The 27,702-nt window shown below is 44.3% G+C and overlaps 1 protein-coding gene across 2 annotated transcripts in view; it reads left to right on the top strand.

Annotated features, from left to right (window-relative positions):
- The window catches only part of DIAPH1 (diaphanous related formin 1), a 676,165-nt gene that overhangs the window by 412,988 nt on the left and 235,475 nt on the right, over positions 1-27,702 (top strand). For both annotated transcript variants that reach the window (XM_030213536.1, XM_030213537.1), the window contains one exon: positions 25,749-25,847. In XM_030213536.1, coding sequence (XP_030069396.1) covers positions 25,749-25,847 — 99 coding nt within the window. The remainder of the gene's footprint in view (positions 1-25,748; positions 25,848-27,702) is intronic.

The following is a 27,702-nucleotide window of genomic DNA, read 5'->3' as shown; positions in this document are numbered from 1 at the left end:
ACTTTCACAACCTTATCACTCTAAAACATTGACAGTTCTGATGGCTCATGGAAAATGAGAGATGTTTTAACAAAAATGCAGTTCCTAGTTGAAGAACCCTAGACCTTGTTAATAAAAACTACCTTTGTTGCTTCGGAGTGTCTTTTGCTATATCCAAAAACTTCTGATTTTGGTGTTTAAAAAAACAATTTAAGCATTCAATCTTTATCCAGATCTAGAGGAAAAGATACAGAGTAGATGATTCAATCATGTGCACTTTAGAAGTTTCCAAAGATAGCTGTCAAATTGAGCCTGTCCTCAGAAATTTGACACCAACTTGATCCCAGTTCCATCTGCCTGTATCTTAAAAGAAGGCAAATATCACATTCTAGATTTATAGGGGAAGGGGAGCAGTGGCTTGATTAAATGTTTAAAATTCAGCCAAATAACACTTGAATGTATCTAGTGGAGAAACAAACTCACTCCCAGGAAAGTTAATCAGTTGAAGATTATGGTGTCTGGCCACATTCTCCAAATTTTCCATTTTAAAGTCCAAATAACTTGATGTTTCATTAAAGCATTCTGACATCCCCCTCCAAATTTCACCATCTCCTTCTCCAATGCTTTAGGCCTCCTTTCCAGATCCAGAATTTTGCTGATTTTGAGCAACCAAAGCATCTCCTTTTTCACTTTTGTTTACTCCATGACAAAACAGTTTCTAAAATACATAAATTCAGAGTATAAATAAGTTCCAGCTACTGTATACATTTCTTCTCCTTTTTACAGTATGCACAAACAGAATGTATTTTATGAAATGTCTACCATATAAGTTGCACATGGTTCTTAAGGACGGTTGTGGAATTATCTCCACTATCTATTTCACATCTGTCACTGGATTTATTTTCTTTTTCCCTGTACTCATCCCTAGCACGCTTGCATTGTGCATTTCCAGATACACACTCATTTTCAAAATGAGACAACCGTATGGACAGTATATTTACAGTTAATTTTGGCCAATCAGACCTGGAAGGGGAAGTGTCTGGATTTCTAAAAACTGTAAAAATGGGGAAATGACTGTCTCTATTAGCCCCATGCTTTCTTGAAGGAGCTTAGAATGCTTTGTTTCCATCTGCCCCTACTTTGCTGAGGGTGAAGTAATGTGGATTACATTAAAAATTTATATGGTGCATCCCATGTCCCAATTCCTTTATTTCAAACCCTCACAGCTCTTACTGAATACATTCACACATACCCTGCACATCCATGCATACATAATCTCACTCTCCCCCATTCTTTTTTTTTTCTCCCAACAGCTCCTTTTATTACAGTTGTTCCTTAAAACTATTATCTGTCAGCAACAGAGAGCCCCTCCCACCAAATAACTTCCCATTCAGGCCATAGACGAGTGTATTTTATAATGCTTTGCCCCTGCTGACCTCCCCCCCCCCCCCCCCCCCCAGTGTCACATCTAAACCCTTGTATCACCTCTTCTCCTCAAGTCCAGCTTGAATCCAAGAGCCTCATGTTAGACCATGTGCTGCTTCTCCGGAATTTGCATAAGAGTGATGACTCTCAACCTCAAGTGCAATGGCCACCCTTTACCTCTACTGTCCCACAGTCTTCTTAGGGCACACTAGTGCTTGCTCAGCATTTACCACTACTGAAGCTCAAACCTCTGCATGGCTCAATGTACATGTGACTGGAGGGCCCTGGTGTTTTGAATAAGTCAGTGCTATATTTTAACTTCCAAACTTATAATGAAACCGTGAAATCTACCCACAGCGTGGAACTCTCTCAGGAACCACATACACACAAAAAAAAGAATTCTCACTCTCCCAGAATTATAGGCATTATGATGGCTACCTTAAGTGGTGTTGCCTTTGAATGGCATCACAACCAGGTATACAGATCAGTCTCGTGGCAGCTACTCCATAAATGTCTAGATCTTGTGGTGACATAAACATTTGCTTGCTTAGCAGGGAACTGAATTGCCAACTTGATCTACCGATAAAAAGCTCTGAAACTGGTGTTGAGTACCTTCAAATATGTGAAGCTTCTGGCCTCCTACTCCAGATCCCTTTTTATTCTATAGAAGGCCAGGATATTTTCCTTCTCCACAAAGTTCAAAATAGTAGCAATCATGGTGCATGTCCAATCCCCAGTGGCTGCATTTGCATTTTATTTTTCCACCTTAATAGGTAGTTCTGAAGCCAGGATCTCCAGCTGCGCTGGAATTCATCTCCCAAAGAGTTCAGCGTATTCTTCTTAATTGTCTCTGGGTGGGTAACTACATGGATGCTCTCTGTTCTCCTGGTCTTCTATGCAGTCCATCAAGATATTTTGTTTGCTTTACATACTGCACATACACACGATCCTCCATTCAGGTGATGCGCTGTTCCATCTGTTGAAGTCTGGTGGTATATCTCTCTAAACAGCCCTTTATTTTGTCCACTGTCTGCAGTTTGGAGAGCTTATATTTAAGTACCATCACAATATGTTTGAGTTTCTTTGTATACTGTTCATGGAGAGCAATGGTTAGTGTGCTTGCTTCTACTTCCATATTGTCATCCAAGAGTCAGAGCTTGTCTTTGGTGAGCCTCTGCATCTTGCTAGCCATCTCTTGCCCACTGTAGGTGTCGATTGTCTTAAAAAATGGTTAACTCAGCTGCCTATTTTGTTCTGGTGCTTGCGGCCAATGCCTTGCTGGTAGGGAGTACTCATGTTTGCAAATACTAAGGATTTGGGGGGGGGAGGGGCTAGCTGCTTGGGTGTGTGCTTGCTGCAGTCATCATGTAACTCCCACAACTTAAGTATTTTTCAAGGCATTATAGTGAACGTATTACCCAGCATCACAATAGCCTTCCAGTTTCCTCCAGAGTAATCTGGCTTTTCCAGCTTTGTGTTTTTCCTGATTCTTCCTGGGTCAACTGACATCCAAACCCTTTTCTGTGATAGTATTCTCTGCCTTAGGAGTCTGCTCTTTGGCTGCCTGAGGCCCACTGAACTCATCATTTCAGCACCAGAGCATTCTCCACATGAATAGCCAGTGCAACTGTGGGATCCCTTGGAGGGTTTGGGATCTCTCATTGGGGTTTTAAAGAAGACAGGCACAATTTCCCTTCTGCACTTTTCAACATTTCTGACCCCCTAATGAAGTCTTCTGTTGGGCCATGAAGGTGTCCATTTGATCAGACAGTGAAGGAACTCCAGAACAGCAGAATAGGTCCTGTCTTTATCACCATCATAGAGTAGAAATTCATTGCAGGACTCGGTGATGGTTAGTATCCCACACAGCCTTCTTTATGGCGCCATCGTTGATCCTCATCTTATGCATAACTTTGGTCCATCTGAGTTAGCTGAATAAATATTACATATCCAACCTTGTATCTTACCCTCAACACAAGATTAACACAGGTGGCAGAATGCAATGCAGATGTTGAAACCACCGCCATTCTCCTGTCATTGGCCTGTTCCATTTCTGCTGATTGGGTGGGCCTGACTCCAAAGTGAAGGGGCAGCAGCCCACACAGGCTATGCCTCTGGTCTGGCCTGTGTTATATTTTATCAAATTTTTAGAACGTCGTACCAGTCCCTAAAACAAGGAATATCTGATGTAAACCCAATTGTATAGTTTTCTGCCGTTTCTTTTATGTGAACCCTTCATCAACCACACATGTGCCAGTGTTATGGCTATGACACACTAACTTGTGTGTTCGAGTAGCCCAAAATTCTTCAGTTTATGTGGAAATAAACCTTCACATGCTGCTCTTTGTAATAATGCTTGACTTATTTATTTTTAAGGATTAAACACATTCTTTTTATACAGTTCTGTTTTTAGCTTTTGCTCCAATCTATTCTAATTATTTTCCTGGCAGAAATCTTTTTTTTTCCTTTTCCCCTTGTATAAAAGTATATATTTTTGTGTTTTTGTTGCTTTCCCTCAGTCCATAAGACTTGTGCTTTGCTCTTTTCAGCCACCAGGTGTGTGCAGTTGAGCTATTTTAGCACACACTGCTGTGGTGAGATCATCTGGTTTTGATTGGAGGGGAATGTCAGCTGATTTTTGGTAACCCAGACAACCTTCCCTTCCTGCCTACCTTTTTTTTTTTTTTTAACCTAAACATCCTCTCCATTCCCCACCCTATGCTGGCTGCCTCTTTGCAGACAAAGAAAGGAAAAAGTAAAGGCTTTCACAAAGAACAAAGAGTGAGGCTTTAGTGTGGCTGACTGTCTTTGTAGCCCTGCTCCATCTGTCAGCCTTTTTTTATAGTATTGTTTGTGATAAACCTGCCACTGCAGCTTTTCTTTTCTCTACCTTTAAACTGCACTCCCCAGAGACGGTTCTGTCTGCCAGGGAACCTGTTTATGGTGGCTTTTGTATAAACAGCTTTCTGATCAGATTTCAGGCAGTCTTAGCCACATTGCGTTCTCTCATTCAGCTGAGGTACAAGAGACTCGCATTCCTTCCTTGTGGTTAAGAAAAAAAAAATAACCTGATATGGTAATTTTGAGGCTGTCTGCAAAAACAAACCTCTTGGTCTGTACTGTATCTAAAGAAAAGAGGTTCCCTTGAGGAATGCAGCAGAGCTGCTTCTAGGCGATGTGAAAGATTTCTGAGGTTGAGAATCCTAGTAAATTTCTAACCCCAAGGTTGCTGTTCCCCTTATAGCAGTTTCTTCCTTCTGCATTTGACCAAAATAAAATCATGTTATATTCTGTTATTGTGAACAGTTACTATATGGGACAGGATGTTTAAACAGACACTCCATTTAAGAATTGTACTTTTCTGTCTTTGTTACTGCAAATGTAGAATATAATTTATTCATTATACTTTGTATGCTTTTTATTCCAAATGTTATGCTTCAGTTGTGTTTGTGTCAGGTTTCATTTCAAAGAGTTTAAAAAAAATGCTCCCTTCTGACAGGATGAATTTCTTGCTAATGTGAACCATATGCCTGTGCTAATCAAAATAACAGCCTTTTTCTTCATCAGATTCTTTGCAGTAAAAAGTGAGTAAATCTTCCAGTAACACTGAGAGGTTTTACTATCCTGCTCACTGTCCAGTTTTCCCCCTCCACCCCATATTTTGGTGCTTGCAGACAAATATCTTCTCTCCTTTTATTTCTGCTACACAGAAGATGTTTTTCTGCATGACATAAGTGTGTTCCAGCTCCATAAAAACTGTAAAGGTAATCACAGGAGCCGCCGCTAGCTAACCTGTAAAGTTTCACTGTCCCTTACTTAAAGGGTGTGTTTGTTGCCCTATGCAATTGTGTGTTGCTACATGTCAGGGTGTGTCTGTGATGTGTTTTTGCAGGCGTTTTGCTCACTGTTGTTCTAGAGGGTGTGGAGAGTTGTTTCCATGGGAGGTTTGTGTTTCATCTTGGCCCTTTATTTACCCCCAAGCAAGCATGAATACCAGGGTGTGAATGTGTTTAAACTATTCTGCCAGACATGAGGTCCCAACCTGTGTGAAGCTTTTTGAGATGTCTGCATCTTTATCTAACTTTCTCTCTTCCGTTATTGAACTGTATGCCACAATTTAGTTCAGGCCTGGGGTGTAACATTTCGTGTCAGTGTGCTTGTTTACACAACTGTGCGTCTGTGTATTTGCTGTAAGATCTAATTGGAAGTTTGAGGGGGGAAGGTGGAGGGTCTAAATACGATTGTGTGAGCCAATTTCACAGGGCCAGATGCACTAAACAATCGTTAGAGCCCTTCCCTTACCGATTCCCTTAGCGAATCGGTAAGGAACGGGCACGCATTAAGGAAAGGGAATGCAAATGAGCTGCTTGTTGTAGCTCACTTGCATTCTCTATTCCATCGTTAAACAGCCAATCGGCCGGTCAAGCATGCGCAGAGGAGCCAAGCGTTATGCTGGCTGCTCTGCGCATGCCAAATACGCCTCCCTGTGCCGCCCGAAGACGCTGCACTGCTCACCCCCTCCGAAGCGGCTCGATCCAGAGGACAGTGCAGTTGAGGACGCCCATCCAAAAAAAAAGTCCATTTTGGCCGTCATCCCCCCCCCCTCCCGCAATAATAAAAACGTCTTTTTTGATAGTGCTTCACTCAGCTGAGAGACCAATCACAGCGCGTTTAGCTCAGCGACTTCCTGGTCTCTCAGCTGAGTGAAGTACTGCAAAAATATTATTGTTGGGGGGGGGGGGGGGGAATGATGGCCAAATGGATGGTTTTTTTTTTTTTTGGATGGGCGTCCTCAACTGCACTGTCCTCTGGATCGAGCCACATTGGAGGGGGTGAGCAGCGCGACGTCCTCGGGGGAGGGATGACGGCCAAAATAGAAGTCTTTTTTTAAAGCAGAGCACTATTTTTTTTTGTTACTTTTGTAGCAGTTTTTCAATCCCGCGCAGCCCCAATGAGAGATACAGACTTCTCGTTAGATTTTCCAGCGTTAAGGCAATCAGAAAAGGTTAGTGCATCTCATTACAATAGGGTTTCTACACAATTCGCTCTTCTGCATTCCGTTTTCGTTAGCTGCTACTGTCGTCAAAAAAAAGTCTTTAGTGCATGCCAGAGTTTACTACTTGCTCGTTAATGGCTCGTTAAGTTTAGTGCATCTGGCCCACAGTGCTAAGAGAGTAGAAGCAGGCTGAGAACCAGACAAACAAGGTTCAAATCCCACTTTTGTTCCTTGTGATCCTGGTCAAGTTACTTTAACCCTCCATTGCTTCAGGTATAAACATAGGCCCCGATAATCAGAAGCAAATGTGGGCGCTAGAGGCTGTTCGTGGCGGACTAGCGCCTGTATTTGCTAGCACAGAATGCTCGAGTTCTAGCATGGGGAAGTAGCGCGCCAAAGGGTAGCGCAATTAGCATGCTAATAGCATTTAAATTAGGTCATTTCCTATTCCCACCAAATCTCAAAGAGCACCCTGAGCACCCTTTCCAAGCCAGGAACCTTACACCAGCTCGGATCTGGCATTAGGGTCAGAGCAGCCATTGCCGCAGTCTCCCTTCCCTCATCATCCCCACTAGTGATTGCACCTTTCTTCCATCCCGATCAGCAGCATTTCCATTAATCCAAGAGGCAAGAAAGATGGGACACTTACTTCAAACTCATCTCAGGTTTGGGAAGGTGGATTTGCAGATGAGTGCCACGTGAGTGGAAGGGGGAGCGCAGCTTTAAGTTGGTCTCTGTAGGTGGTCTCTACTATTGGTGGCTAGGTTAAAGGGAGAGCAGGGTGTGTTAGGAAGAGCCACAGAAGAGCAGTTTTCACTAGCATGCATTGTTTGCAAAATTCTACAAGTGACGGTAAGCATATTTTCTTACACTAAAAAATAACTCCCAGTTATTGCAGCAAAAAAAATGTAGAAACAGGATGACTTTCTCATCACAGGCACTTTTGACCCTCACATCACATGCATGGCTCCCTCTTCCCAATGCTCAGTGCTAACAGCGCACATAAAATATGTATGCCATTAATGTTGAGCATTGGGAAGTTCTTTTGCACCGCTGTTTAGGTGGTTTTTTCCAGAGCTGTTTTGTACAACACCAGCGTTTTGAGCATTTGCCTCTTAGGGGCTGATTCTCAGAACTGCCACGCTAAAGCCATGTGCCAGGCAAGCCCGAAAGTGAAGCATATGTTGGCACCGCTTTTCTCTGCATTTAAATATAAGCTTTTCAATTTTTATTTTTATTTTTTTTTTTACTTGGAAGGCTTGTACTTTAAGCGCAGAAAACAGGTGCCAATATGTGCTTTCACTTTTGGGTTTACTTAGTTTGCGCACATTTCTTTCAGTACTGGCACTTGCATGGGCTTTCTTTCTCTTCCAAAAGAAATAAAAACTGGCAGATTTTAAACTGAAAATCAAAAGAAATTCTCTCTTCAAACCCCCACCCCCACCCCATGCCAGCTCTGAGCTGGTGGTAGATTTCCAGTGGTAAAAGTAGGGTTTATCGCCACTGTTCTCTGAGCATTTGGAGGGCTTAGCAAATTACCTCATTAACATTGGTTTGACAACATTTAAATAGAATTTGTGGCCATCTGTGTCCTACATGTTTCCTGCACTGAAACCCTGTGAGCATTCTGTACAGATTAACACCTGCACTAGTCATACACTAATCTGATCTAACACTGGTGTTAGGTTTTGAGCGTTGGTCCCTTAGATTGTAAACCCTCTGGGGACAGGAAAATACCTTTTGTACCTGAATGTAACTCACCTTGAGCTGCTATTGAAAAGGTGTAAGATAAATCCCAAGCCCTTTATAAAAACAGGTGGATGCAGTCACATGTACATTTTAGACTCAAGTAGCAGGGACTACTGCACAGTTTTATGTTTAGTTTTAGACAGTATTCTGACAGTCTCTTTGTCTTTTAACAGGCACCAGTATTGCAGCATTTCATTTAACAGCGAGGTATAGATTGATCATTAATGCTTCCATTCTAGTGCCAATATAAAAGACTATAACTTGGTCTCTAGTGACATACGATAGGGAGCTTCAGTAAAACAAGAGGACACTGTTATAGCTTTGATAAGCAACAGAAATATTTAATGGATGTCACTGGTCCTTATTGTGCAGTGTGTCACTGCATGAAATTACAGGTATTAGATTTTGCTGTTATCTATACCAAAAAAGAATAGATTAGTACAACATTTTTTAATTTCATCATTATTATAACACTTCTTATATGCAATCCTATAAAATGTAGATATATAAAACTACATGAATATTATACTCCGACTAAACTATTGGTTCTCCCAGCTCAATCAGTTTAATGTATAAAGCAAACAAACTCCATATAGATGTTAATAGTCCATAAGATAGTTAAAAAATCCTAAGGAAGAATTCAAAGTTGTTGCTCATTCAAAGAAATGTCGTAGAACAGTCCAATACTCCTGTATGGATCTAAGCAGTGAACAGTATACTAAAATTATAAAACATGACAGAAACGAGAAAAGGGATGCCAGAAAAAAAAAAAAAAAAGGATACATCCATACAAAACCACCATTCAGTTAAAATAATTCAAAGGTGATTTCCTTCCCCCCCCAAAAAAAAACAAAACCAAAAACAGAGCAGTCCTATCACAGGGCCATTCGCATGAATAACGCCAGAAAGGCTAATTGGAAAAAAATGAGTGTCCACTTGCTGCATGTCAATAGCAGGTGTAAAGGTGCTCATCTAAATGCAGCACTTCAGCCATTATTAAGATGGACTTAGGAAACTCCACTGTTTATTTCTAGGATAGGCAGCATAAAATCTGTATTACTGTTCTGGGATCTTGCCAGGTTACTTGTGACCTAGATTGGCCACTGTTGGAAACAGGATACTTGGTTTGATGGACCATTGGTCTTTCCCAGTATGGCAACACTTATGTTCTTAGCTTAAAGTATTCTGTAAGTTACACATGCACTTGGTGCATAAACGTAGACGCCAATGTATAGCATGAGAGGATTACTGAAAAAAAGGGTTGTTGCACTTAAGGACTTTTTATAGGTTTCTTTCTGTGGACCCTATTCACTAAGCATTGTTCTCATAGGCACAAAATGGGAGAAGCTCTTTTAGTACCTCAACCCTTAAGTGTATTGCATGATGTAGCTTACGCTGTGCATAGTGTGGCACAGCGTATTACTGTGGAAGGAAGTCATCACCATACTATCTCGGCTCATAATGGGGCTACAAGATTTTGATAGTTAAAATGAAACCATTCATTTGAATCATCTCCAAGAAGGGCCTGGCTCAAGGGTATTTGAGACACTAGGTGAACCTTCAGCTATGTGCCTCCCCCACTCCAGGTCAGCTCAAGGCCCTCCCCCCACCTCATTTATCCAGCATCTCACCTTCCCTCCCCTATTCCCTACAATCCAGTATCTCCTATTCCCTCCCCTTGCCTCTTGTGGTGGCCATTATCTTTCTCCTTCACCATCATCCCACCTCTTGATGGCCAGTATCCCATTCCTTCTCTACCCTGGTGTTCAGCATTTCCTTTTTTCCTCAGCGACCCTCCAGACCGGTCAAGACGCGTGGGTTATGTACTCCTACCAGCAGAGGGAGACTGAGAAAACACTGAGCTTTGAACACTGCCTATATAACCTGTGCAGTACATACAGTAGCCAGTATTTTCTCAGTCTCAGCAGAGGTAGAAGGACAGCCTGTGCAGTCTTCAATAGTCTGGTGAGGTAGCTTTGATTTTAGGGATTCAGGATTTTGGTTTTCTTTCAGGGGATTTTTATCCTTTAAGTACCCTGTACGTGGTTTGCCAAAAAAAAAAAAAAAAAAAGTGCTTCGGGGCCCTGGGTCCGGTGGGGCCCAGTAGTTCCCCCTGGGGTGTCACACCTGCTTGGGCGGGTCCCTCCCCCTGTGCTGCTCTCCAGTACTGGGTTACTGGCAGCTTTGTGCCTCGGCTGCTGTCTGTGTACTGCAGCCTTGAGAGCCTTGCAATTTTCAGCTGCCAGACCTGTCTCCTGTCTCTTTAAGGGAGATATATTTATTTATTTAGTACGGAACGAACGGGAGTTCTTTTCCGTCTTAGTAGCGAGAGAGCAGTGTTGCTGGAGCCTGTCTGACATTGGGGCCGGTAAGGGAAAGCGCGGGCTTTACCTTTGTAGTTATGGCGGGCAAACTACTCCGTTGTCGCGCGTGCTCGCGCCGGGGCATCGAATCGCCGGGTGGTCAGTGTCGGTTGTGCGGTGAGCCCAAACGTGTGGAGGCAGTTCCCCCGGAGTTAACCGCGGAAGTCCCGGCGTTATCGGCGGCCCCCTTAGCAGCGGCAACTCAAGCGGGTCCGGCAGCGGCGCTTTCAGTTTCGGCGGGAACAGCCGCCATTTTGAATTCAGCCGATGTGCAGAGGCTTCTGTGGTTGAGCCAGTTGCTCCAGTGGGGACACACAAAGTGCCTAATGAGGGTCCAGGAGGGGTTAGCTTCCCTCCAGAGTTTGTTTGGACTCTTTTCCAGGCTTGGAAATCGGGCCCCCCCCCCAGGGAGTGGAGGGGGTTAGTCCCATGCTGCCTAAAAGACCCCGGATAGAGTGGACAGAGGATGAGGAATGTCTGTCTCAGGTGGGCACGGAAGGCCCATTTAGTGACGGGGGAGAGTCTGAGGGGTTTGAGGGTCCGGTAGATCCGGTGGACTCCCTTCCTGGGGAAGATCCCTCAGTAGTTAGGATTTTTCATAGGGATGAGCTTTCGGAGCTCATTGATCATGTCACAGCTACCCTTAAGTTTAATCCTGAGGTGGCTTCAGGTGAATCTGGGCAGGATCCCTTGGTGAAAGGCATTCAGCGTAGAGCTCGGATCTTTCCTATGAACAAGGATCTCAGGGAGATGATTTCCCAGGAATGGGATTTGCCAGATTCGCCGTGTAAGGTTTCTAAGGCAATGGCGAGACTTTATCCCCTGCCGCAGGAGGATAGGGATTCCCTTAAGGCTCCTACGGTAGATGCAGTGGTGACAGCGGTTACTAAAGCGACGGCTATTCCAGTAGATGGTGGGGCCGCACTCCGTGAACCCCAGGATAGGAGATTGGAAGCATTTCTTAAGCGAAGCTTTGACTTGTCGGCGCTAGCTCTCCAGGCCTCGGTGTGTGGGGGCCTGGTGGCGCGGGCGTGTTTTCGCTGGGCCGAGAAGCTCCTGGATGATCCCGGGGAGTTTGGGACCTCGGGTTTACAGGATTTAGCCAAGTTGGAGATGGGTTCGTCTTTTTTGTCTGACGCACTGTATGATTTGTTGCGTGCGTCGGCTAAAAATATGGCTATGATAGTGGGAGCGCGTAGGGCTCTCTGGTTAAGAGGTTGGGTCGCGGATGCGGCCTCTAAGGCTAAGTTGTGTTCTCTTCCCTTCAAGGGTTCTAGGCTTTTTGGCGACGAGTTGGATAAGTTAGTGAAAGGCCTTAGTGAGGCAAAGGTGCCTCGACTCCCGGATTTTCGTCCCAAGCTGGGAGTTAGGGGTAATTCCTCTCGAGGTAGACTTAGTGAGGCTCGACGGTATAGGCCTGGTAGGTTTAGTGGGGCTTCTAGAGGTAGGTTCTTCCAGCGCACCCAGTCCTTTCGCGGGAGTCGTTGCGGAGGCCGGGGCTCGTTCGGGGGAGGTCAGCCCTCGGGGCGGCTTGCCCAATGAAGGTGTGCGGACCCAGGTTCTGGTGCGTGTAGGAGCTCGGCTGAGTCAGTTTTACCAGAACTGGGTCCACATCACATCAGATCAGTGGGTTCTCGAAGTGGTTCGAGATGCTTATGCCCTGGAGTTCGAGACCTCTCCGCCCGAACGGTTTCTAGAGTCCCCTTGTCACTCGAGGCTCAAGAGAGCAGCAGTATGAGACACGTTGCGTCGTCTTCTCAGTCTGGGAGCAGTGATTTCTGTTCCGCCCGCTCAGCAACGCTCGGGGTGTTACTCAATTTACTTTGTGGTGCCAAAGAAGGAGGATGCCTTTCGGCCTATTTTGGATCTAAAGAGAGTCAATGCAGCGCTCAAAGTTCCCTCTTTTCACATGGAGACCTTGCGGTCGGTCATTGTTGCAGTCCGGCAGGGAGAGTTTCTAACTTCTCTGGACTTGACGGAGGCGTATCTTCACATTCCCATTCGAGCGGCGCACCAGCGTTTTCTTCGCTTTGCAGTTTTGGGGAAGCACTTTCAGTTTTGTGCCCTGCCCTTCGGTCTGGCAACAGCTCCCCGCACCTTTTCCAAGGTCATGGTGGTGGTGGCGGCAGCGTTGCGCCGGCAGGGTATCTTAGTGCACCCGTATCTAGACGATTGGTTGATTCGGTCCAAGTCCCTGGCGGAGAGCGAGGGGGCGACGTCGCGTGTGGTACAGTTTCTCCAGTCTCTGGGCTGGGTGGTGAATTTCGGCAAGAGTCAGTTGGTACCATCGCAGGCTCTGGAGTATCTGGGGGTTCTCTTCGATACGAGGTCGGGTCGAGTGTTTTTGCCTCCCCCGAGAATCAGCAAGTTGCAGGACCTGATTCGGCGGTTTCTTGCACTGCCGTCCCCGACGGCCCAGGCTTACCTGCAAGTTCTGGGGATGATGGCGGCGACCATAGAGGTAGTTCCTTGGGCCCGGGCGCACATGCGTCAGCTTCAGTCCTCTCTCCTCAGTCGGTGGGCTCCCCTGTCGCAGGAGTTGGAGGTACGGCTGCCGATGTCGCCGGTTGTCCGCCGCAGCCTCCGTTGGTGGCTCAGAACTTGCAATCTGGAGAAGGGAATGCCGTTGGAGTCCCCTCAGTGGGTGGTTCTTGTCACAGACGCAAGCCTGCTAGGATGGGGAGCGCATTGTCTCGGTCAGGTAGCGCAGGGGCGGTGGTCCCAGGCGGAAGCAAGGTGGTCCATCAACCGATTGGAGACTCGGGCCATTCGGTTGGCTCTTCAGAGTTTTCAGTCAATGCTTCTCCACAAGGCAGTCAGAGTGCTCTGTGACAATGCCACAGCCGTGGCCTATGTCAATCGGCAAGGGGGCACAAAGAGTCAGGCGGTCGCGGAGGAGACGGCACTGTTATGCCACTGGGCGGAAGGTCATCTTCAGGCGCTCTCGGCGGCTCATGTGGCCGGGGTGGACAATGTAGACGCAGATTTTTTGAGCCGGCATACTCTGGATCCCGGAGAGTGGTCTCTGCATCAGGTGGTGTTCGGCCGAATTGTCGGTCTGGGGTATGCCAGTTATGGATCTGATGGCCACGGCGCGCAATGCCCAAGTCCCCAGGTTTTTCAGTCGCTGGAGAGATCCGCGTGCGGAGGGTCTCGACGCTCTGCTGTTACCCTGGCCGCAGGGATTGCTGTATGTGTTTCCTCCGTGGCCGTTGGTAGGTCGAGTAATTCAGCGCATCGAGCGGCACTCAGGCCGGGTAATTTTGATAGCTCCAAACTAGCCGCGTCGACCGTGGTACGGAGATCTGGTGCGGTTGGCGATCGCGAAGCCCCTTCAGTTGTCGGAAACGGTACTCTTGTGTCAAGGTCCGATAGTTATGCCAGACCCGGCTCGGTTCTCGCTTATGGCTTGGCTCTTGAGAGGCACAGGTTGAGGAAGAAAGGGTTTTCTGCCAGAGTCATTGATACAATGTTGAAGTCCCGCAGAACCTCCACCTCTTTGGCGTATGTTCGCGTTTGGAGATTGTTTGAGCACTGGTGTGCAGAGCGGACGGTGATGCCTTTTCGTTCCTCGGTGGCAGAGGTGTTGGAATTTTTGCAGGATGGTTTGGACAGGGGTCTGGCCTTGGCTACCTTGAAGGTTCAGGTGGCAGCGTTGTCATGTTTTCGGGGGAAGGTTCAGGGGAAGTCCATTGCTTCTATTCCGGAGGTTGTTCGTTTTTTGAAGGGTGTGAAATTGTTGCGGCCGCCTCGTCGGCGGTTGGTTCCCCCGTGGGATTTGAATCTCGTTTTAGATGCCTTAGTCAGACCTCCATTTGAACCTTTGGTTGCGGCTTCCTGCAAAGATCTTTCCTTGAAGGCGGTTTTTCTGGTAGCTATTACCTCAGCTCGGAGAGTCTCGGAATTGCAGGCTTTGTCGTGTAGAGAGCCCTTTCTGTCTTTTTCCAAGGAAAGGGTGTCTTTGAGGCCGGTGCCTTCCTTTTTGCCAAAGGTGGTATCAGAGTTTCATGTTAATCAGGTCATTTCGTTGCCTGTTTTAGGTAACTTGGAGGGAGATTCGGAACAGCGTCGGCTGGCGAAGTTGGATGTTCGTCGCATCTTGCGGTGTTATCTGTCTAGAACTCAGGAATTCAGAGTGTCGGATCGTTTGTTCGTGCTTCATGGTGGCCCTAAAAGGGGCGCAGCGGCGTCCAAGGCGACTATAGCAAGATGGTTGAAGGAGGCGATTGCGTCGGCCTATTTGGTGAAGGGCCGTGAGGTTCCTAAGGGGTTTTCTGCTCATTCTACCAGAGCAGTTGCGGCCTCCTGGGCGGAGAATAGTATGATTCCGCCTTCAGATATTTGTCGGGCGGCGGTTTGGTCTTCGTTGCATTCGTTTGTGAAGCATTATAGGATTGATGTGCATGCGAAGGAAGAGGCGAGTTTTGGAGCAGCAGTGTTGACCTCTGGCCTTCGTAGATCCCGCCCATAAGGTATTTACTGCTTTGGTACGTCCCACGCGTCTTGACCGGTCTGGAGGGTCGCTGAGGAAGGTGAAATTAGATCTTACCTGCTAATTTTCTTTCCTCTAGACCCTCCAGACCGGTCAAGGACCCGCCCAGATATACTGTAGGCCAGGAGGTAGTTTTTCGGTGAGCATTTCTTGGCAGCTGATGATTGTCATAATCTCAGACTCTTGTTACCAGTTTTTGGCTGGTCTGGGTCTGGTGCAGGTGTGGCGTTGCAGATAGTCCACCTGTGGAAGCACGAATTGACAGTCTTTACAATGCAAATAAAAGAAACAGTGATTGTTCTTGCAGTTGGCGGAAGCCATGTACAGGGTTGCTAGTTAAAGTTCAAGTTGTGTTTTTTGTTACTCTGCTTTGTGAGTGGCATACTGGCTACTGTATGTACTGCACAGGTTATATAGGCAGTGTTCAAAGCTCAGTGTTTTCTCAGTCTCCCTCTGCTGGTAGGAGTACATAACCCACGCGTCTTGACCGGTCTGGAGGGTCTAGAGGAAAGAAAATTAGCAGGTAAGATCTAATTTCACCTTTCCCCAACCCAAGGTGTTCAGCTTCTTTTCCCTTTTACTACCCCATCCAGGGTGGCATCAATGCAGCAGTTGGCATGAGTATACAGCACTCATCACAGCTTGTGTGGAGCCTTGTGCACCTGTGCATGCTTAAGACCTGACTCCACCCCTACCAAAACAGGACGTTTGGAGGAGACAGGATCTGGGGACCTTGAACATGGGTGGATGCTGAAGGCTTTGTGCCTGCCACAGTGTCTTCCTTAGGTATGCTGACGGCTGCATCGGTGCCACCTTAGGTGGATGCCTAGTGCTCAGGCTAGTTCTGTCTCTGTTTCCACATAGGTACCACTATGAACTTATCCTTTTGGAGAGCAGTGAGCAGCTTTTTTAAACAGTTTGCTGGGGAAATATTTCTAAGTATCATTTAAATTCTATTGTTTTGCTTATACTGTTATCTTGTAGTGATAAAATACCAATTATATAATGTGTGTGCTTTGTGTAAATATTCATTGTCATTGTGAGTCCCTCACAGTTGAAAATCTTTTCTTCTTCCATGATTAACCTATCTGTTGATGGCTGACCAGACCATGTATGACCATAAATATGCATATTTTGTTATATACTTGTCAAGTGCTGAAGAAATATATATATGTATATAAACAAATTATACATAGTAAAGTATGCACACTGAATTAGTTTATGTGTTTATAACTGGTAACAGTATAATAGTAAGAAGAATCAAATCCAGGGGAGTAACTGATCTACATATGAAATAGTTCATTTGAGAATGGATTTACAATATAGTAAGGTTTTTAAAAAGCAATAGAGTTGCTAATATTCATGGAATTTAGATTGATGCATTTTTTAAATTTGTATTGCCTTCAGTAAAGAGAGGGCTGTAAAAGGCCCTAACACAGTGACTTGCATGGGAATAATTAAATCAAGGCTTCCATTCCATGCAGGGGATTTGCCTCAGGATGTTTGGGGTCAGATTGCATTGGCAGATGTTCACCGAGCTGGACTGTCTTTTTAAAAGATGCTTTGTGCCTGTTTGCAACAGTGAGAGACCAAGTCTGTTCCTATCTCTTGTAATCTGTTACACACAGTTTCTTGTGCTATTGTGCTGATCAGTGCCATTTTTCTGGCTTCCTGTTTCGAAATCAGATTCCTTAAAATGGAATGATAAAGGATCCCATAGCAGGAATTTCTGTGCAAAAGAGCATGCTGTGCAGACAAAATTGAGCTCTGCTGTACTTCTGTGAAATATTCTGGTGTGCTGCATGCTCTCACTTCACCTCTTCAGACAGCAGGGGTGTGCCCTTGAGCTGTTCTGGAGTTCTTTCTCTTTCTTTATTGCATTCAGCCATTTTAAGGCGTGTTCTTTTTAGTTGTGAATCATCTCCATTTTGTCTGAATAATACAGACAGTAAACCCCAAACACCCCCCCCTAAAAAAGAAAAGGTATGGAAATGACATGGGGGGGGTGGCCTTTTTGAGGCTAAAATGATAGTTACTAAATTCTGTCATTTATTGAAACAGTGAGAGCTCAGAGTTCAGCTATTACAAAAAATTTAAAAATAAACCGTGCCCTTCTGTGGCCATGGATACCAAAACGTAGTGAGGGGAAGATCTTGAAGTAATTGCAAGCATTTATATTCTTGTTCTTGTTTTGTGTCTATGCTGTATGAGATTTTAGCACGGTTTTAGGTAACATGGGACTGGAAAGGCAAAGGCGCTCTTTCGTTTGTTTATTTTTATTTATTTATTAGGATTTATTTACTGCTTTTTTTTTTTTAAGGAATTCACTTAATGCAGTGTACAGCAAGAATAAGTCAAACATAAGTTATAAACAATTACAGCAGTAAAAATATTCAAACAATACAAAGTATGGCATAGTATGCTACATTACAATGTGAACATAATACACAAAACGTTTTAGTACACAGCATATAGGATGTAAGCAAAGATGGAACATACAGTGGGGGAAATAAGTATTTGATCCCTTGCTGATTTTGTAAGTTTGCCCACTGACAAAGACATGAGCAGCCCATAATTGAAGGGTAGGTTATTGGTAACAGTGAGAGATAGCACATCACAAATTAAATCCGGAAAATCACATTGTGGAAAGTATATGAATTTATTTGCATTCTGCAGAGGGAAATAAGTATTTGATCCCCCACCAACCAGTAAGAGATCTGGCCCCTACAGACCAGGTAGATGCTCCAAATCAACTCGTTACCTGCATGACAGACAGCTGTCGGCAATGGTCACTTGTATGAAAGACACCTGTCCACAGACTCAGTGAATCAGTCAGACTCTAACCTCTACAAAATGGCCAAGAGCAAGGAGCTGTCTAAGGATGTCAGGGACAAGATCATACACCTGCACAAGGCTGGAATGGGCTACAAAACCATCAGTAAGACGCTGGGCGAGAAGGAGACAACTGTTGGTGCCATAGTAAGAAAATGGAAGAAGTACAAAATGACTGTCAATCGACAAAGATCTGGGGCTCCACGCAAAATCTCACCTCGTGGGGTATCCTTGATCATGAGGAAAGTTAGAAATCAGCCTACAACTACAAGGGGGGAACTTGTCAATGATCTCAAGGCAGCTGGGACCACTGTCACCACGAAAACCATTGGTAACACATTACGACATAACGGATTGCAATCCTGCAGTGCCCGCAAGGTCCCCCTGCTCCGGAATGCACATGTGACGGCCCGTCTGAAGTTTGCCAGTGAACACCTGGATGATGCCGAGAGTGATTGGGAGAAGGTGCTGTGGTCAGATGAGACAAAAATTGAGCTCTTTGGCATGAACTCAACTCGCCGTGTTTGGAGGAAGAGAAATGCTGCCTATGACCCAAAGAACACCGTCCCCACTGTCAAGCATGGAGGTGGAAATGTTATGTTTTGGGGGTGTTTCTCTGCTAAGGGCACAGGACTACTTCACCGCATCAATGGGAGAATGGATGGGGCCATGTACCGTACAATTCTGAGTGACAACCTCCTTCCCTCCGCCAGGGCCTTAAAAATGGGTCGTGGCTGGGTCTTCCAGCACGACAATGACCCAAAACATACAGCCAAGGCAACAAAGGAGTGGCTCAGGAAGAAGCACATTAGGGTCATGGAGTGGCCTAGCCAGTCACCAGACCTTAATCCCATTGAAAACTTATGGAGGGAGCTGAAGATGCGAGTTGCCAAGCGACAGCCCAGAACTCTTAATGATTTAGAGATGATCTGCAAAGAGGAGTGGACCAAAATTCCTCCTGACATGTGTGCAAACCTCATCATCAACTACAGAAGACGTCTGACCGCTGTGCTTGCCAACAAGGGTTTTGCCACCAAGTATTAGGTCTTGTTTGCCAGAGGGATCAAATACTTATTTCCCTCTGCAGAATGCAAATAAATTCATATACTTTCCACAATGTGATTTTCCGGATTTAATTTGTGATGTGCTATCTCTCACTGTTACCAATAACCTACCCTTCAATTATGGGCTGCTCATGTCTTTGTCAGTGGGCAAACTTACAAAATCAGCAAGGGATCAAATACTTATTTCCCCCACTGTAGCTCCCTGTGACTCTGGGCAAGTCACTTAACCCCCTATTGCCCCATGTAAGCCGCATTGAGCCTGCCATGAGTGGGAAAGCGCGGGGTACAAATGTAACAAAAAAACAAAACAGATAAAATAGAGTAACAGGAATAATAAAATGAGTCTAATTTAAAGAAAGTTGCAAATATAGTAACATAGTAAATGATGGCAGACAGACCTGTCCGGTCCATCCAGTCTGCCCAACAAGATAAACTCATTTTACATGTTATGTGTTACTTTATATATATAAACGAGAGTTTGATTTGTCCTTGCCTTTCTCAGGGCACAGACCATAGAAGTCTGCCCAGTACTGTTCTTGTACTAAGTTTTGAAGCTAACGTCGAAGCCCCTTGAAATTTACACTCCAAATGAGGTCAGAAAGGTGCTTGAATATTAGCTAGAAATACCCAGCGTCTCAAATGCTCTCAATGTAACATCTTCCCATTATAGTATTTCAAAGTCACTGTATGCCCACAAACAGTCTTTTCTTTCTTTTTCTGTATACATCAGTCTATTATCGTATTTAAAGTGCCTTATGGACCTCAGCGGCACAATGAGTGTGGCGGCGATTCATTTCTCAAGAGTCCCGCTTGCTCTTAACTCTTAACACGCCATTGCCTCTTCATAGGTCCTCCCTTCATTTTTCATGATTCATTACCCTTTATTCATTATTAACATAAATACTTGTTTTTTAAAATTATTATATTCTTTGAAACTTAGCTTTAAACTCTTAATTATAACCACCAGGACCTCTGGCCAAATGGCATGTTAAGAGCAAGCGGGACTATTGACAAATGAATCGCCACTGCACTCATGCCGTTGAGATCCGTAAGGTAGTTTAAATACTATAATAGACTGGCAGATACAGAAAAAGAAATAAAAGACTGGGGGCATACAGTGACTTTGAAATACTATATGGGAAGATGTTACGTTGAGAGCATTTGAGGCGCTGGGTATTTCTGGTTCAATTAGATGGTTAAATACTGCCCCCGCCGAGAGAAATATAAGTTAAGCTTTATAGAGCCCTTATTCTGAATATTAGCTAGGGCAGGAGGGGATAAACGTGTTCTGCTACAGGATGTGCAGCCGGTGTCATGCCTTGTGTGTGTGTGTAACCAGGGCCACTTTATCCACCTATGGGGCCCTGGGCAAACTTTTCTAGATGGGCCCCCCCCCCCCCCCATTCCAGCAGCATGACTTCCTTAGCCCCCTGCCAAAAAGAAAACAGTATAAATGTGCAGAACCATTGTCTAGGCCATGCCACTGATGCATCTGCTGGTTTTCGTCTCATAAAGATGAAGCCTGTGTCAGAAAGGGGTCACACAGCAGAGCCATCAGCTGTGTAACCTAAGCATCAACTATGTAAAGGCGGTATATCAATTTTTAAACAAACATAAATATACATGAGAGCTTTGTGGAGCACGAGATGCGCTTCACCGCACCTTCACGCACGCCACAAGAACGTGGTCTCCTCAGTTCTTTTTCTGTGTGAGGAGAGATTGTGTTTCTATAAACATCTCCTCACGTCACTTGGTCCTTGAGAGCTATTTTTGTGCCTTTCAGCTATTTTTATTTTATTTTTCGCCTTGTGTTCCTGTTGTTGGAACCTTCGTCTTTTAATTTCATTTAATTTTTAGTGATTTTGCCCTGTTTTATTTGTTTTCCGTCGTCAGGCCACTTTTAGGCCTTGACTTCGGTCGGGAACTTTTCCTTTTCTTTTTTGCCATGTCTTGCCCTTTTTCAGGCACCATCGTGTTGTTTGATTTAGCCAATGAAGTTTTTCCTTCCATGTCCATGAAGATTCCCAGTGGCTTAAAGTGCAATCGGACAGTCTCTGGAAAAGACACCTTTTCTTGGTGTCTACAGTGTCTTGGGCCTGACCATAGCCCCGCTAACTGTGTCCTCTGTCTTCGCATGAAAAACAGAATCCAGGTTTCCAGAGAGGCTCAACGAGAGAGGATTTTTAGATCCAAGTTTGGTTCCTCAATGTTGGCATCGTCATCGAGGTCGGAGGCGTCTGCATCAATGTCTGGCATCATATTGGGAGCATCGGTAAGCATGGCTGCTACAAGACCCTTAGACACTGGGAGCAGTGAAGCATCAAGTGGGTCTCCACCTACCTCGAGGCCTCCTGCTGTGCAGGGTCTCCGGGACCGTCCATCATCGGACCCGACCCCGAGGCAGCGTGTGAATTCGATCTCGTCAGCATAGAGGAGCCTTAGTGACACACTTCAGACGAAGGCCAAGAAGCATCATCATTGGTCACCCTCGACACATGGTGCTGGGATCTCCGGCATGTTGAAGGATTCGGCACCCGAGAAGTGTCTGTGCCGAGAGTTCCGCTCCCCCTCTGTACAGGAGTTGACAATGCACCGGTCTCCTAGCAGCCAACATCATGCTCCCGCATTGACCCCAACGGTTCTGCAACCTTCACCTCAGCCGGCAACCCAGCTTTTCCCGGTGTTGGCCTTCGATGAGCGCAACCGGGCCTTGCTCCATGAGCTGCTGCATGGCTTTATGCAACAGTGTGCATTGGTATTAGGGGTGCTTGCGCCTACCTTGCTTCCCGTTGCTGCCCTGCTTGGCCCTTAGCCTGTGGTGCGAACCCGGTGTCAACTGCCGACCAAGTTGACACTCTCTCAACGTTGGTGGAGGAAGCTTCGCCGAAGTTCAGGCGGGAGTCAGCTTCTTGATGCCGTTCTCGAGGACATGGTTCCTTGCCACCGAGGCAGGTTGAGTCTCGACACTACCATTGGGAAGTACTCTCTGACACCGAAGAGGAGCGCTAATGGGATTTAGAGGAGGATCTCGGGTACTTTTCCTCAGATGAGTCTTAAGGGATTCCGTCTGACTCTCCACTCCACCTGAAAGGAGAAAGTCTCCTCAGAAGAGCCTTTCATTTCTATCTTTTGTAAAGGAAATGGCTGTTACCATTCCATTTCCTTTGGAAGTGGAGGATGAGCCCAGGGCTAAGATGCTCGTGGTACTGAACTACTCATCTCCTCCTAAGGAGGCTGTGACTGCACTTCTCCATGAGGTGCTCAAGGAAGTCCTTGTCAGGAACTGGGAGTCCTCTCTGTAGGTCCCTGAGGTGCCCAAGAAGATTGACACCAAGTATCGGCTCCACAGTGTCATTATGGATGAGCTTCATTGGAAAATAGTCAGGCTTGATGAGCCTTGGATCTTGACATCTGATAGGCAGCCTACCTTCTGGGATGTGCTTGTTTAGCAAATTGATGCTTCTGTCCCCCCTCAGAATTACCAATTATCACTACCCATGGCTTCCTAGGCTAGTGGTTACTGATCCTGTGGCTTTGGGGTTTACAAGTTCCAGTTCTTCCTCATCCTGGGATAGTTTCTGCTCTTGCTTCCATAGCTACCTTCAAATTGTGTAGCACATGGTGGAGTAGGGTATCTGTTTTACTGGCTTTGGTAATCTTTGTCTAGTTGTCATCTCATGCTGCAGTTTAATCACCCCTTCCACTGGATTTTTGCAGCTTAGATGCCTCAAAAGCTTTTCAGTGACGTATTTCTAATGGTCACAGATGCTTCACAACCTCTCTACCTTTTGTCTCAGTTTCACTACTTGTTTCTAGGGGTGTCTACCTGCAGACATCTTGCAAACTGAGCTGATTTCTCAGTATAGACCAGAGGGAAAAGTAGCTAACACTGTTCTTCTCTCATTTCTTTTTCTTATGAAAGCTATACTTTTTCATTTCTCTTTTCTGTTAGTGTTTAACTGCTTTGCTTTATCTTTGATAATGAAAAGTGGTATATCAGTGTCAAACTAAACTAAAAGTAGTAACGCTGCCAACAGTTTAGCAAAGTGATATTTCCAAGCCATCCTTCTGTTAGAAGCTTTGGAACCTGTTGAATTAAATTAAATAATAGGACCTAACAAATTTCCTACTGTTTCCTTCATAATAAGTGTCAGTGACAGAATCAAGTCCTAAACCTTAGTCTCTTGGTTCCCAGCCCATTAATCTAACCACTAGAAAATGTATGGGAATGAATGGATATCTTTTTTGTTTGTTTGTTTGTTTGTTTTGTTTCCTTCCTTCCCTAGAAGATGGCCAGTAGAAGGTTATTTTCCAGAACAGGCTAAACGGTCTCTTCAGATGGCAGTTTACCTTCTGATATCACTGGGTTTCATCAGAAATTATCAAAAATCAACTTCACAGACTCTAGTATATTGAAACCCTAATAGCAGTAAAAGACTTCCTTCAGAGATCAGACATATACTGGCAATGACATGGGGGGGTCTTGTAAACAAAACAAGGTCCTCAACTTTCTCCCCATTGGAACTGCCACAGACCATTCAATATCATGTGCAAATGTTCATATTCATCGGCTGTAATGGACATTAATGCTTGATTCACTTTATCCCACCAAAACATTATCTTATCAAATAAAAATTAACTAGGTTCTAGATGCATGACAACTTAATTCAGAGACTTGCACTCCAGCAGCCTTAACCCCAAGTGGTATTAACTATAAATGCATCAGATTTAGGATGGGGAACTCGTGTGCTGTCTCCTTACATTCGTAAGTTTGGATGAGAACATAAATCTTATCTGATCAACCTTCTTATGGATAATCTTCAGTACTTTACAGCCTTCACCAGTATGTTGTCAGGAAAGAAAATCTTGATCCAAATGGACAACTTAGTGGAGGTTTTTTGTTTTTGTTTTTTTCTAAGTAGGAAATGGATCTTCTATCCTCTACAAAGAGGCATTAAAGATATGGAACTAGGCAATCTCTTGATGCATGCATCTTTTAAACATCATACTTCTGGAAGCATAGAATATGATTTCAGACAAACTGTTTGGAACTTCATGAGTGGTTCTTGGATTAAGAATATTAGACAGCTTCTTGCAATTGTGAATTTCAGCACTAGATGTTTGGTTCTGGTATTCTGCCTCAAAAAACAAAGGAACTACAAATTGGTTTTGACTTACTTCAACATACACAGCCTCTTTTATATCTGTCCCCTAATTTTGCTTGTATCTAGGTCATTACACATAAGATGATAAGGCATCCATAAATTTTCGTAGCCCCATTGCTTCATTGTTATGGTTCAATTTCATTAGGCTGTTATGGTCAAGAGACCACCTGTTCATGGTACCTTAACTCCTGAAAGTGCAGTTCTTCAACAATAGACTAGGCCTTAAGACTCCCCCCAAATTTGGTATCAGATTTTCTCAGCAATCCATAGTTCTTCACACATTCTTCCCAAGACCTGCACACAAAGATGAACAGGCCTTACATACACTGGGGCTGTAAAGAAGAGCTAACATGCTATGTGAAATGTGGTCATATCACCATGCCACTCAACACTTCATCTTAACAGATATAGGAAATATAGTACCTAAAAGAATGTTATCAAACTGGCTAGTAGACTGCATATCCCATTACCATGGCCTATCAGGATTACAATGAACTGATACAGTGAAAGCATGTAAAATAATAACCCTGACAAAGTTGCCTATTTCTGCTGACTTTCTGTGAAGAATTATATAGAGCTGCAGTGTGGTTTTCGTTCACACATTTAAATCTAGATATTGTCTGGACAACATTTTGACAAGTAGTTCTATAAGGCTTTTGCAATTAATAGTCTCTTTTCTCCGGGGGCATAGCCAGATTCCAAATTTTAGATGTGCCTGAGACCAAAATGGGTGGGCATGACAACCTTGCCCCCCCCTCCCCCCCCACTCAGGTTCTCTCCCTCCCTTCCCCCCAGGCGATTGGGTCTCTCAACTCCACCCCTTAACCCCCCACCCCCAATACCTTTTAAAGCCTTAAGTTCTTCATCAGCAGTGAGCAGCGACTCACACCCACTGCTCGCACCAGCCTCGAGCCTTCCCTTTGACCTGGTCCCACCTGTGCAGTAACAGGAAGTTGCGTCAGAGGGAAGGTTTGTTGCCATTGTGAGAATTGGGAGTGAGTTACTGCCGGCAAAGAACTGAAGGCTTTAAAAGGTACCAGGAGGATGGGGGTTGAATTAAGAGACCCGATTGCCTGCGGGAAGGGCATGGAGAGATGCTGGAAGTCTACAGCTGGAAGGGTTTAGGGATCCCCCATCAGCCACATCACAGCTGTGCTACTGCTGGGCAGGCATGTGCCTGCCCGTGGCTATACCACATCTTTTCTCCATTGTATGCCTGTTTTGGATTGCCCTGCAAAATCAATATTCGTACCCTCGGCTTGGGATTTCTCACCTATGACACATATTGAGCCGCTTTATCAACAGAGCAAGTAGTTTTTGCTTGTAATAAGTGTTTTCCTTAGCAGGATAAAATTTACACACCTACATACCCACCCATCTTTCTGGAAGTTGACTGAGGTAGCTCATGAGGTAATGCTGCATGGGAATTTCTCATGCATACTTGGAGAGCTAGCTCGTGTGAGCACTATTGATTGATGTCGTTTACTTGTGTGTCTGATTTATCCTGCTGCCTACGGAGAACCCCATTACAGGTAATAAATTTTGCATATGTTCTGTCTCTATCTTTATCTGGTATATATACATGATATAATGGCTTTACCTATCGTGGTGGTTTAGGATAAAATATGCATATATGTAAAAGCTTTCCTGTGTCTTCACGAGTTTCTTTTTCTTAATCTACAGCAAAGAAAGACCAGGATGGTGATGATGAGAAGAAACTTGCACAGAAGAAAAAGGCGAAGGAACTGAAAGTGCTAGATTCAAAGACAGCTCAAAATCTCTGTAAGTACCAGACATTAATAAGGAGTAACTAGAGCCATAATTTATATTGCTATGTTAAGAACTGATGGAAGTTTTACTGAATGGAATGAATAAAGAATCCTCACTCTATTTTTTTTCCTAAATCCTTCACTTTCCACTCATGTGACAGACTGCATAATTTTACCTTTCCTTACCTCCAAGCTGTCTACACCTGTTTTGTTTATGATGGAGGCAGGAATAATATATGTGTTCTGAATTTCAGTACAATCACATTTGTTTGATCCTTTTCATTGTCTTCAAGGTTAGACAAATAGAGCCAAACCTAAATTACACTGCTATCTATTTCTTTTACAAAAGAATCAGCCACAATATTTTTAGACATTCAGGCTAAACTAGCAACTAATTTTATAATAAATTTAATTTAGATTTATACAGTTTTCTAATTGGTATGCATTCCAAAGGTTTAATCAGTTTGATTTCACATTTTGTAAATGTTTGTTGTACTAGAGAAGAATTTGATTTTCTAGTCCTTAATAAACCATAGCAGCAGAAGTTTATACAACATTTTGTAGAAATAGTGATATGTACAGACCTAATGGAAATAGCTTTAAAGACAACAGAAAGTCCAATAACTCTGGTACTTTTTACCAGCCAATTTTGTGAATGTTTTTCATCAACAAGCTTCAGGAATAGGGATTTTTGAAAAAGGTTCAATAGCTGTTCGATTTGGGAGTATTAAGTTTGCATGTCCAGCAGATACAACCACATCTCTCAGATTAAGTATATGTTGGTCTGAATTTATTTTCCTCTAATAATAAAATTCGGAGACAAGCAGATGACAGATTTTTCCAAGAGAAACCAGTTAAACCAAGTAATATCAAGTTATCATTTTGAAGATTCTAGTATTTCTGTTTTAACGTAGTCTTTAATGGATAGCAAGTAGAGTGATTAAGAGAAGAGGACATCTTGTACATTGTACCTAATTTGAGATGGAGATTAGGATAGGCATAAGTAAAGAATGTTATTTTGTTTTTCATCCATACTAAACTAATTCAGAACTAGTGGGTTGTTTGTATCAACCAGTAAATGTAGACAGAGGAAGAAATTAGTTCTTTGTGACTCATGCCTTAAAGAGTATTATGAAGCCATAGAATGTTCAGTATTCTTTCTTTAAGTGGCTGGTGGACAGAACATGCAGCTTCTCCTTCGTACTTATTACAGAGCTCCTGAACCAGTTGGTAACTGTATGTCAGTAGAGCAGGGGGTTCTTAAAGGACAATTTATACTCCCACTGATATGCTGAAAGCTTGTCTGGACTCGAGCCAGGGTGACACTTGGTGGTGCTGAGTCCCCCCCCCCCCCCCCCCCCCCCCCCCGCTTCTCAGCACTGCAGTTTAAGGCTAAAGGCTTTCATACTGCCTTCTGTGTGAGACAGATTGCTTGCACTATTGCTTGAGGTATTGTTTAACATCATGAGGTAAGGATCAGTCATTTATTTGTAGCAGCTTTAAACATAAAGCATGCACCTCCTGCTGAGCAAACTAGAGAAATACACTTCAAGAAATAATACAGTTTACAGGCTTTCAAACCCACTGTTTTGTGGCAGGCGCTCTTTCTTTCTGCCGAGAAATGCAAGATTTATGTTCATTAATCCTTACTTGAAATTTTCTGGAAGTTTTGCCCACATAAAATTTATTGCATGGGCAACATATTATATAAACTGCATATGTGGAGCAACAGTTTTAGAAGTCAATGTATAGGTTTCAGAATCAACAGGATTTATAAATTTCACATAAATGCAGAACTTTAGTAATTGTGCAAGTTCTGCATTTCCCACATTTAAATGACCTCTCTCCACGAAGGGTGTCTCTGTATG

This window comes from Microcaecilia unicolor, chromosome 8 (genome assembly GCF_901765095.1).
Source record: "Microcaecilia unicolor chromosome 8, aMicUni1.1, whole genome shotgun sequence".
NCBI classification, from domain to species: domain Eukaryota; kingdom Metazoa; phylum Chordata; class Amphibia; order Gymnophiona; family Siphonopidae; genus Microcaecilia; species Microcaecilia unicolor.
The sequence above is the reverse complement of the archived record's forward strand: the minus strand, read 5'-3'. Positions and strand labels throughout refer to the sequence as shown.